General features: G+C 49.8%; 1 protein-coding gene across 2 annotated transcripts; it reads left to right on the top strand.

Annotated features, from left to right (window-relative positions):
• The first annotated feature begins 8,896 nt into the window (after positions 1-8,896).
• On the top strand, positions 8,897-11,456 carry Avpr2 (arginine vasopressin receptor 2). Of its 2 annotated transcripts, none has more exons than XM_045140924.1 (4): positions 8,897-9,025; positions 9,222-9,421; positions 9,665-10,549; positions 10,699-11,456. In XM_045140924.1, exons 2-4 carry the CDS (start codon positions 9,397-9,399, stop codon positions 10,902-10,904), a joined length of 1,116 nt encoding a protein of 371 aa, XP_044996859.1. In that variant the 5' UTR covers positions 8,897-9,025; positions 9,222-9,396; the 3' UTR covers positions 10,905-11,456. The 2 variants fall into 2 exon arrangements, with proteins under 2 accessions (XP_044996859.1, XP_004672146.2); XM_004672089.2 differs by having other exon boundaries at positions 8,917-9,025; positions 9,225-9,421.
• The last annotated feature ends 56 nt before the right edge of the window (positions 11,457-11,512 follow it).

Below are 11,512 nucleotides of genomic sequence, written 5' to 3' on the forward strand. Positions count from 1 at the left end.
CCCAGGACCCATGTTAGCCAGATGCACAAGGGGGTACACACATCTGGAGTTTGTTTGCAGTGGCTGGAGGCCCTGGCATGTGCCCATTCTCTCTCTCTCTTTCTCTTTCTCTGTCAAATAAATAAATTAATTAAATAAAAATATTTTAGAACCAAAATTAAAACTACTACAGCTAGGAGTGATAAAGCACGCCTTTGATCCCCGCACTCCAGAGGCAGAGGTAGGAGGATCGCCATGAGTTCAGGGCCACCCTGAGATGACAGAGTTAATTGCAGGTCAGCCTGGACCAGAGTGAGACCATACTTTGAAAAACAAAAACAAAAACAAAAACAAAAAACAAAAAACAAAAAATGGCCTGGGCATGGTGTCCATTCTTCCTCTCTCCCTCTCTCTTCTATCTCTCTCTGCTCACAAATAAATAAATAAATATTTTTAAAAAGAAAAGAAAAACTAAGAGCTGGGTGTGGTGGCACACACCTTTAATCCCAGCACTCAAGAGGCAGAGGTAAAGGGATCGCTCTGAGTTCAAGGCCAGCATGGGACTAGAGTGAATATTCCAGGCTGACCTGGGTAGAGAAGTGAGACCCTACTTCAAAAGCAAAAAAAAAAAAAAAAAAAAAAAAAAAAAAAAAAAGAACTAGTTGGAAAAAAGATCCAGTGGAGAATCATTTTATCACTATAAGGTTCATTTAAGAGGAACTGAGGTTTTTACAAGAGGATATGGAGAGAGACTTAGAAAACACATGGCATCCGCCCGTGCTTTTCTGAAGAGGGGAAGTATCAAAGCAGAAGAGAAATTGAGGGCCTTTGGGGAAAAAAAATAACTGGAGTAGAGCTGCAAACACATGGAGGGGAAATAAACTGAGGCTTAAGGAGAAATTATGGTAAAGCTGTTGGCACATGGAAAAGCACAATCTAGGAGCTTGTGTAGGGACACCCAGGAGGAACCCGCGTGGCATCTGCCATGTGTTTGCAGAGGCGTTAAGAGGACCAACGGTGAGGCTCAACGGGAAAAAATGAGAAGGCAGATAGATTTCAGAGAGACTAAGATTCAGAGGAGAAATGAATGATGAAGAGCGTTACACTCATGGCTCCCCTGAGTTCCGAGTTCAGGAGAGGGGATTAGGAGGGAGACAATGGAAGGTGGTGGGAGGGTACTGCGCTCATGATAAATAGTCTATATGAGCCGGGCGTGGGGGCGCACGCCTTTAATTCTGACATTCGGGAGGCAGAAGTAGGAGGATCACCGTGAGTTCAAGGCCACACTGAGACTACATTGTGAATTCCAGGTCAGCCTGAGCTAAAGTGAGACCCTATCTTGAAAAAATAAAATAAAATAAAAAGTAATATTGTCTATATGTATTGATGTTGTCAGTAAAAGTTTTTTTAAATTTTATTTATTTATTTGACAGAGAGAGAGAGAGGGAGAGAGAGAGAATGGGCACGCCAGCGCCTCCAGACACTGCAAAGGAATTTCAGATGCATGTTCCCTCCTTGTCCATCTGGCTAACGTGGGTTCTGGGGAATTGAACCTGGGTCCTTTGGCTTTACAGGCAAATGCTTTAACCGCTAAGCCATCCCTCCAGCCCAATAAAAGTTTTTTTAAAAAGGCTGGAAGCCGAGCATGTTGGTGCATACATTTGGTCCCAGCACTAGGGAGGCAGAGGTAGGAGGATCACTGTGAGTTCGAGGTCACCCTGAGACTACATAGTAAATTCCATGTCAGCCTGGGCTAGAGTAAGACCCTACCTCGAAAAACCAAAAAAAAAAGAAAAGAAAAGAAAAGGGGGGGGCTGGAGTGATGGCTTAGAGGTTAAAGCACTTGCCTGCAAAGCCTAAGAATACAGGTTTGATTTCCCAGTGCCCACATAAAACTAGATGCACGGTGGCCCATATGTTTGGAGTTTGTTTGCAGCAGCAAGGGGCCCTGGTGCTCCCATTCTCTCTCTGTCTCTGTCTCTCTTCTATTTTTTTTTTTCACCTGAGGTAGTCTTGCTGTAGTCCAGGCTGACCTGGAATTCACTATGTAGTCTCAGGGTGGCCTTGAACTCACAGCGATCCTCCTACCTCTGTTAGGATTAAAGGTGTGTTGCCACCACGCCTTTTTTATTTTTTATTTTTGGGTTTTACGAGGTTAGGTCATTCTAGCTCAGGCTGACCCAGAATTAGTCTCATGGTGATCCTCCTACCTCTGCACCACCATGGCCAGCTAGCTTCTTTTTCTTTTTCTTTTTTTGGTTTTAATTTCGAGGTAGGGTCTCACTGTAGCTCAGGATAACCTGGAATTCACTATGTAGTCTCAGGATGGCCTTGAACTCACAGTGATCCTCTTACTGCTGTCTCCCGAGTGCTGGCATTAAAGACGTGCACCACCATGCCTGGCTGTTTCTATTTTTTAAACCTACATTTTTGGACAATGGAACACACAGGAGCCATAGATTGTTACTAGAAAGTTTTCAGTGCCAGGAATGGGATACCTTCCAGTGAGTTGTTGGCCAGGGAGGTCCCTGAAGCCTCCAAAACATTACAGGCCATTGCTGAAGCCCTTGGTTTCCCACCAGGAATAGATGGTAAGACCCTATTGCTGAAGACTCCACATACTTGGGCTGCAAGGCCACTGAGACATCCTGCTGGAACTGAGCTGATAACCTCCTCCATGTAGAACAGCTGACAGAAACTGGAAGAAGCTATTCTGCATGCAGTTCAATGGAAGAAAGAGAAATCACAAGTGAAGATACTCAACAGTGGACACTGCAAGCCTTGTATTTGGCAATAACGGCATGTCTGTTATAGGGGAAACCAACCGCCCTCTAATTGGACTGGAGGCCTGCTCCATGCCAGGGAATACATCCCTGATACTGAAAACCTACAACAGGGGTAGTCATGAGCCCTAGGGGTGTAACGTCTGCTGGTGTCTGGCTAAAGGTATATACTATGCTCACCAAACTTCCCAGTAAGCACTTCTCTTAATTTTCATACCCATATATCAATGCTACTTTCACTTTTGGCTAAAGAGCCTTCTCTTTTCAGATGGCAGTGACCTTGGGATGACTCAGAAGGCACCATGGTGCTGAGAAGAAGTGACAGAGGAGAGGAATGCTCAGCACTGAAATGTTTCTATCACACCTTCCAAGGCTCAGGGTCCATTGCGGAAGAGATGGCAGAAAGAATGTAAGAGCCAAAGGAAGGGTGGGACTCCTTACAACGTGCTCCTCCAGACACAAAATAGCCTGGATATCCAAGACCTCACAGTGCCTGACACTACCTACACAAGACCATCATCATAGGAGAAAAAAATCATGACATCGCAATAAAAGAGAGGCTGATTGAGAGGGGGAGGGGATATGATAGTGGAGTTTCAAAGGCAAAAGTTGGGGGAGGGAGGGAATTACCATGACATATTGTCTAAAATTAGGGAAGTTGGCAATAAAAAATATTAAATAGAGCCGGGCGTGGAGGCACACTCCTTTAATCCCAGCACTCGGGAGGCAGAGGTAGGTGGATCACTGTGAGTTCAAGGCCACCCTGAGAATGCATAGTAAGTTCCAGATCAGCCTGGACTAGAGTGAGACCCTACCTCAAAAAAATATATTAAATTAAAAAAATAAACTGATGGACAGAGGGAAGGGATATGATAGAGAGCAGAGCTATGAAGGAGAAAGTGGGGGAGGGGAGGGGAGGAGAGGGAAATACCATGGTTTGTTGTCTGTAAGTATAGAAGTTGTCAATAAAATGTATATATATAAAGCAAACAAAAATAAATAAAATATTTGAAATAGCCAGGTGTGGTGGCGCACGCCTTTAATCCCAGCACTCGGGAGGCAGAGGTAGGAGGATCGCCATGAGTTCGAGGCCACCCTGAGGCTACAGAGTTAATTCCAGGTCAGCCTGGACCAGAGTGAGACCCTACCTCGAAAAAAGAAAAAAAAAATTAAAATAAAATTAACTCTTTTTAAAATGTATTAATTTGGGAGAGAAAGAAAGAGAATGGGAGCTCTAGGTCCTTCTGCCATTGCAAACTTCAGATGCATGAGCCACTTTGTGCATCTGGCTTTATGTGGGTACTAGGGAACTGAACCCAGGCTATCAGACTTAGCAAGCAAATACCTTTAACTGCTGAGCTATCTCTCCAGCCCCAAATTAATTCTTTTTTGTTTGTTTCTTCAAGGTAGGTTCTCACTCTAGCCCAGGCTGACCTAGAATTAGTCTCAGGCTGGCCTTGAACTCACATTAATCCTCTTACTGTTATCAAAGTGAAGAAGGGGATGGAAAACACCATATGGGATACATATATACTTACTCTTTACAGATAAAAGTAAAAATAATAGCAACATAATTTGGGTTTTTTTTGTATATTATATGAAAAATAAAAAATATAACAATAAGAATATAGGCTGGAGAGATGGCTTAGCAGTTAAGGCGTTTGCCTTTGAAGTCTAAGGACTCATGTTCAACTCTCCAGGTCCCATGTTAGCCAGACGCAAATTTGACACAAGCACACAAGGTTGCACATGCGCACACATGGCACAGTTGTCTGGAGCTTGATTACAGTGGCTGGAGGCCCTGGCGTGCCAATTCTGTCTCTCTGATTTAAAAAAAAAGAATGCCGGGCGTGGTGGCGCACGCCTTTAATCCCAGCACTCAGGAGGCAGAGGTAGGAGGATCACCGTGAGTTCGAGGCCACCCTGAGACTACAGAGTTAATTCCAGGTCTGCTTGAGCCAGAGTGAGACCCTACCTCGAAAAACCAAAAAAAAAAAAAAAAAAAAAAAAGAATGATAAGAACACAAAAGATGTAACTGTAGCAATTACATTTTTCTATTTATATAATTTTTAATATTTATATTTATATAAATATTTTTAATATTCTATTTTTATTCTTAAATATTTTTATTTATTTATTTAAGAGAAAGAGAGGCAGATAGAAGAGTGAATGGGCATGCTGGGCCTCCAGCCATTGCAAACAACTCCAGATGCATGGGCCAACCTTAGGCTTTGCAGGCTAGCACCTTAACCACTAAGCAATTTTTCAGACTTCCTTTAACAGTCTTAAGTTGTTCAAGAAATAGAACACTGGGGGCTGGGGAGATAACACAGTGTTTAAAGGCACTGATTTACAGACCCTGTTGGCCCAGGCTTCATACCCCAATACCCACATTAAAGCCAGATACACAAAGTGGAACATGCATCTGAGTTCATTTGCAGTGAGTAGAAAAAGGCCTTAGTGTACCCCTTTGCTTTTTCTCTCCCTCTCTCTGCTTGTAACTACATAAATAAAAAAACTTTTAAAAAACAAGGTGTGGCCGGGCGTGGTGGTGCATGCCTTTAATCCTAGCACTTGGGGGGCTGAGGTAGGAGGATCGCCGAGAGTTCAAGGCCAGCCTAGGATTACAGAGTGAGTTCCAGATTAGCCTGTGCTAGAGTGAGACCCTACCTTGAAAAACAAACAAACAAACAACATCAACAACAACAACAAAAACCCCACAAGGTGGTTGTGTTGGCTCACACCTGTAAATCTTAGTCGGAAGATCAGGAGTTCAAGGTTATCCTTGGCTACATAGCAATTTCGAGACCAGTTTAGGATACGTGAGACCCTATTGGTAATAGTTTGAACATAAAATGTCCCCTGTAACCTCAAGTGTCTGGTTAAGCCTTCTATTTGATCCCTAGCTTGTAGAGCCTTGCTTGAGGATGAGTGTCACTGGGGCAAGACCTTGGGATTTTATAGTCCAGCCTGCTTGCGGGGGCTGACTCATGAGGCACTGATGGTGGATAAGGTCCATCAGCTCTTCTTCCCATCTTTCTGATTCTCTAGTGAGTGGCTAGGGCAGAACCTGCCTGGAGCCTCTTACTTCTTTTTAATTATTATTTTTATTTTTTACTTTGAGAGAGAGAGAGGAAGGGAGAGAGAATTGGCATGTCAGGGCCTCAGCCCCTGTAATAGAACTCCAGAAACTTGCGCCACCTAGTGGGCCTGTGTGACCTTGCACTTGCCTAACTTTTGTGCGTGTGGCTAACGTGGGATCTCGAGAGTAGAGCATGGATCCTTAGGCTTCGCAGGCAAGCGCCTTAACCACTAAGCCATCTCTCCAGCCTGGGACCTCTTACTTCTGATGGGCTCCTTGCTGCAGGTGGTGAGACTTGGCTAGCTGTCCTCTCAGCTGGCCCAACACCCAGGCACCCCTACCCGTGGTCTCACCCTCAGGCACCCTCTGCTGTGGAATCTAACTCCCTCTGCTAACTCCTCTTGTCTAAGGGGTCCTCAGCTCCTGTTGGAGGTCCCCAGTATAGTGTCCTGGCTGAACAGAAGGAACTGAGCCTTGTTGATGTGAACATAAATCCCCTCCCTTGTTCCTTGGAGCTAAGAGGATGGCAATGGGGTCCTTTCCTATGACTTTCTTAGTCTGACTAGGCAGTGAGCGCAGCAGAGGTAGCAGACATGGTTTCCTGGATTGGGGTCTCAGACTATCTTTGTGGCCATGCTGTTTGGCCACATTCAGGCAGAGCAATACAGGCTTGATTTTCTGCTTACACCAAATGGCCAGCTGCCGCCTCTCTCACTTCCAGCCTGGAAGCCAAGGTAGTCCTGGGGCCCTTCAATCATTCAGAGGAAGCCAAACGAGATGAGTGTTTAAGGTCATGCATCCATCAGGGGAGTGGCAAAACCAGGCCCTTGCTTCGTCTCATTCCTGAACCAGGGTCCCTCACTTCTTTGCCCTTTGTGAGATATCTTTGTGTGACAAGGCAATGGACCAGCACACAGTCAGGTATGAAGAAAACTAGAGGACGTAGTAAGTGGCCAGAGTCCCCAGAGGTTAGCCAGGAACGATCTGGAGGGTATTAAGAAGGATCCGGTTCTGGGGAAGAATATGAAGACTAGTATTCTGCAGCTGGAGTGTCCATGCCCAGGTGTCTATTTTTTTTAATATTTTACTTTATTTATTTATTTGAGAGTGACAGAGAGAGAAAGAGGGAGACTGAGAGAGAGAGAGAATGGGCATGCCAGGGCCTCCAGCCACTGCAAACGAACTCCAGATGTGACCCCTTGTGCATCTGGCTAACGTGGGTCCTGGGAAGCCAAGCCTCAAACCGGGGTCCTTAGGCTTCACAGGCAAGCGCTTAACCACTAAGCCATCTCTCCAGCCCTAGGTGTCTACTTTTTGCAACTAATTTGCAAATGTTCAAAAAAAAAAAATCCTGGCGTGGTGGTGCATGCCTTTAATCCAAGTACTTGAGAGGCAGAGATAGGAGGATGGCTGTGAGTTTGAGGCCACCCTGAGACTACAGAGTGAATTCCAGGTCAGCCTGGGCTACAGTGAAACCCTACTTTGAAAAAAAAAATATAAAAGGCAGAGGTAGGGCTGGAGAGATGGCTTAGTGGTTAAGGCTCTTGATTGTGAATCCTAAGGACTCATGTTTGACTCTCCAGGTCCCACATAAACCAGACACACAATGCTCACGAGATGAAGCCTGCGTCTGGAATTCAATTACAGTGGCTGGAGGCCCTGGCATGCTGGTTCTCTCTCTTCCTTTCTCTCTTTCACTCTCTCTCTGATAAAAAAGAAAAAAAAAATTTAAAAAAAGGCCGAGGCAGCCGGTTGTGGCGGAGCCTGCCTGTAATCCCAACACTGTGGAGGCAGAGGTAGGAGGATCGCTGTGAGTTCAAGGCCACTCTGAGACTGCGTAGTGAATTCCAGGTCAGCCTGTGCTAGAGTGAGACCCTGCCTCGGAAAACCAAACAAACGAAAAGGCAGAGGCAGCTTGCTAATTCCAGGACAGCTGAGTTTACACTGTGAATTCCACAACATCCACTGAGACACTGTCTTAAACAAAAAGATATAAGGAAATAACATAAAATCATGACCTGGGTTATGTGTGTGACAGAGACATTGTATGTGTATGCAGTGTGCATTGGGTGGTATGTGGGCTCGGGAGCAGGGTATGTGCTGTGTGGATGACTGGGCTGCATGGTATTGGCTGTTAGCAAGGTCCCTGGGCCTGGGTTACGCTAAAGCTGTGTGGTTGCTAGCCTTGCAGGTGAATGGGAGAAGCCAAACAAATGGGAAAAACGGAGCCTGGTCCTGGGTGGGCTGAGGCCTGGGGCTGGGCCAGCCGGGATGAACTGGGTTGACTTAGAAAAGACAGGGAGCCATAGAAGGAAGGGAAGCTGGTGGGCTTCAGGGTGCAGGGGTAGGGTGTGGAGAAGAAGGGAAGCTGCCCTCTCAGGCCCCTCCATATGGAAGCTTGCGTCCCTGTACTGTGGCATCTGCTGGCAAGTGTGGAACTTGTGGGGCTAGCGTTTATGTGACGGTGTGTGAGAGCGGTGGCACGTACAGACTCGGGGCACGGAGGGCCAGAACAGCCAAGCATTGGGGATGAGGCAGGAAGCCCCTCCTCCTGAGGCAGGTAGTAGCAGGTGGGGGAGGAGAAGGAAGGTGGGGCCGTTCCTGGCTCCCACAGGGCCCTAGGGAGGAAGCTTGAGCATACAGGGTACATTAAGCCCTGGCTTGGCCCCCACCCCAGCCCCTCCCTTCCTGTCCCTCATCTCCAGGCAGCCTTAATTGAGGAGGAGGGGCCTGCAGAGGCTTGGGGAAGGGGAATCAGGATTTGCTATGGAGAGGTTATGATCCTGGGTCTCACTTTCCCGGCTTACAAGATGAATAATTTCCCACACCAGAGAGCTGGGGGCACATGGAGAGGAGGTTGCTGCTGGGCCAAGCTGAGGACTGGCGCAGGCTCAAGGCCTTCTGGGGTGTGTGTGTGGGGGGGAGTAAGAGTTCTAGAGACACATCAGGGAAGCCTGGGGGGCAGGAAGGGAAATAAGAGGCCAGGAACCTACTTCCTGGTGGATGAAGGCGGGAGGCCAGGAGAGGCAGAGGGGGAGGGCAGGGGAGGAAGTCTCCGGTACAGGTCACTCCCTGAGGCTGGGCTGGGGCGGGGCGGGGCGGACGATGGAGAGCAGATCGAGCGCCCCGGCCACCTTCACGCTGCTGCCCAGCCGCCCTGGAACCCCAGAGCCCGGCCAGGTAAGCACCTGCAAACAGCCCCTCCTGCCCAGTTCCTAGCCTTCCAAGGTTGCCCCCTCCAAGGCTCTGTTGGGGCAGGAGGTTCTTTGTGTCTACCTCAGATGCCCACTCCGCAATTTGGATCTTGTGGGCTGCTTGGGTGGATCCTCGACTTTGTTGTGTGTTGTATGCTTGACCGTGTATCTTGTCTGCCTAGCAGTGGGCACAGGCCGGACCCCTATCCTGTGCACATAACCACAGACAAGCACCTGCTGCCTGGAACTTCTCCAAGGGCTCCTGGGTAGTGACCCTGGACGGCGGGGCTGGCCCCTCCAGTGGAGGCTGACTTGGCCTCGGTGACAGGAGCTCGGGACACCTGCCACAGCCCCACTATGCTCCTGACATCCACCGTATCAGGTAAGGCTCCAGCCACCCTTGCTGGGGTGTAAAGACCTCCTTCTTGCTCCTGGGGGTGGGTGGACTATCCTGAGAGGAAGGGGAGGCAAGTGCACATGTGTGCAGATCCTTTGGGGTCCCTACTGCTGGGAGCCAGGAAGTGGGCAGTGAGGCAGGCAAGAGGCTTGATGGAAGAACCTCTTTGGTCCAGGGACCCAGAAAAGCACCCTACTAACTTGGCCTTCATCCCTCACCCTTGCCCAGCTGTGCCTGGGCCCCTCTTTTCCCCCAGCTCGTCAAGCAATGGCAGCCAGGAGGAGCCATTGGATGCCCGGGACCCGCTGCTAGCCCGGGCGGAACTGGCCCTGCTCTCGACAGTCTTTGTGGCTGTGGCCTTTAGCAATGGCCTAGTTCTGGGGGCTCTGGTACGGCGCGGCCGGCGCGGCCACTGGGCACCTATGCACGTCTTCATCGGTCACTTGTGCCTGGCTGACTTGGCTGTGGCTTTGTTTCAAGTGTTGCCCCAGCTGGCTTGGGATGCCACCGACCGCTTCCGTGGGCCCGATGCCCTGTGCCGGGCTGTCAAGTACCTGCAGATGGTGGGCATGTACGCCTCTTCCTACATGATTCTGGCCATGACGCTAGACCGCCACCGGGCCATCTGCCGCCCTATGCTGGCATACCGCCATGGAGGTGGGGCTCGCTGGAACCGGCCAGTGCTGGTGGCCTGGGCCTTCTCACTGCTTCTCAGCCTGCCTCAGCTCTTCATCTTTGCTCAGCGCGACGTGGGGAATGGCAGTGGGGTGTTTGACTGTTGGGCCCGATTTGCAGAACCCTGGGGCCTTCGTGCCTATGTCACTTGGATTGCCCTGATGGTTTTTGTGGCGCCTGCCCTGGGTATTGCTGCCTGCCAGGTTCTTATCTTCCGGGAGATTCATGCCAGTCTGGTGCCAGGGCCATCTGAGAGGGCTGGGGGGCGCCGCAGAGGGCACCGGACTGGCAACTCAAGCGAGGGCACCCGGGTGTCGGCAGCCATGGCCAAGACTGTGAGGATGACGCTGGTGATTGTGATTGTCTACGTGCTGTGCTGGGCACCGTTCTTCCTCGTGCAGCTGTGGGCAGCATGGGACCCAGAGGCCCCGCGGGAAGGTGGGTATAGATAGAGAAGTGGGGGTGATTCCGTACCAGTACTGTCCACACCCACCCTTGTAGCAGTGGGCCCACGCACGGCCCTCATGGCCTGCTAGCCCCACGTGAGGGACCCCCTGAGCTCCAGCCTGTACACCCCCTCTCCACAGGGCCCCCGTTCGTGCTACTCATGTTGCTGGCCAGCCTCAACAGCTGCACCAACCCCTGGATCTACGCTTCCTTCAGCAGCAGCGTCTCCTCGGAGCTTCGCAGCCTGCTGTGCTGTGCTCGGAGACGCACTGTCCCGAGCCTGGGGCCCCAAGACGAGTCCTGTGCCACAGCCACCTCCTCCCTGACCAAAGATACTCCCTCCTGAGCAGTGGGGGCCTTTCTCCCCGAAAGGCTGCTCCTGTCTGGCTGGGGCTTGTTCTAGGAGTTACAAGGAAAGGGAGCCCCTGGTCCAGCCCTGGCTTCCCCTAAGTTTCACTGTCCCCGGGTGTACAAGGAGAAAGGCTCTAGGATGATACAGGGATTCTTAGGTCAACTTGTTTTTTTTTCCAAGGTAGGGTCTCACTCTAGCCCAGGCTGACCTGAGACTCACTCGGTGTGTAGTCTCGGGCTGGCTGTGACTTCGAACTCACAGTGCTCTTCCTACCTCTGCCTTCCGAGTGCTGGAATTAAAAGTGTGCCCCACCACACCCGGCTAGGTGATCTTCTTTGTGCCAGGCCTGGGGGAAGACTCTGGCAGAGGGCTGCAGGGTCTGGAGGCGCATGTGCCTCCCATCCTGGCAGTCACCCCCAGAGCGAGGCAGAGGTCCCAGGGAGCCGAGGAAGGATTAGGGTGGGGCCAGTATTCCTGTCTATGCCACACTTGTCCCTCCTTTCTCACTGCCTTCCTAATAAAAGTTACAGTTCATTTTTCCACATAGAGAAGGGTCTCTTTGGACCAGAGTAATGGTGGATATAGAGGTCACAATGCAGACA

This window comes from Jaculus jaculus, chromosome X, assembly GCF_020740685.1.
Source record: "Jaculus jaculus isolate mJacJac1 chromosome X, mJacJac1.mat.Y.cur, whole genome shotgun sequence".
In the NCBI taxonomy this organism is placed as follows: domain Eukaryota; kingdom Metazoa; phylum Chordata; class Mammalia; order Rodentia; family Dipodidae; genus Jaculus; species Jaculus jaculus.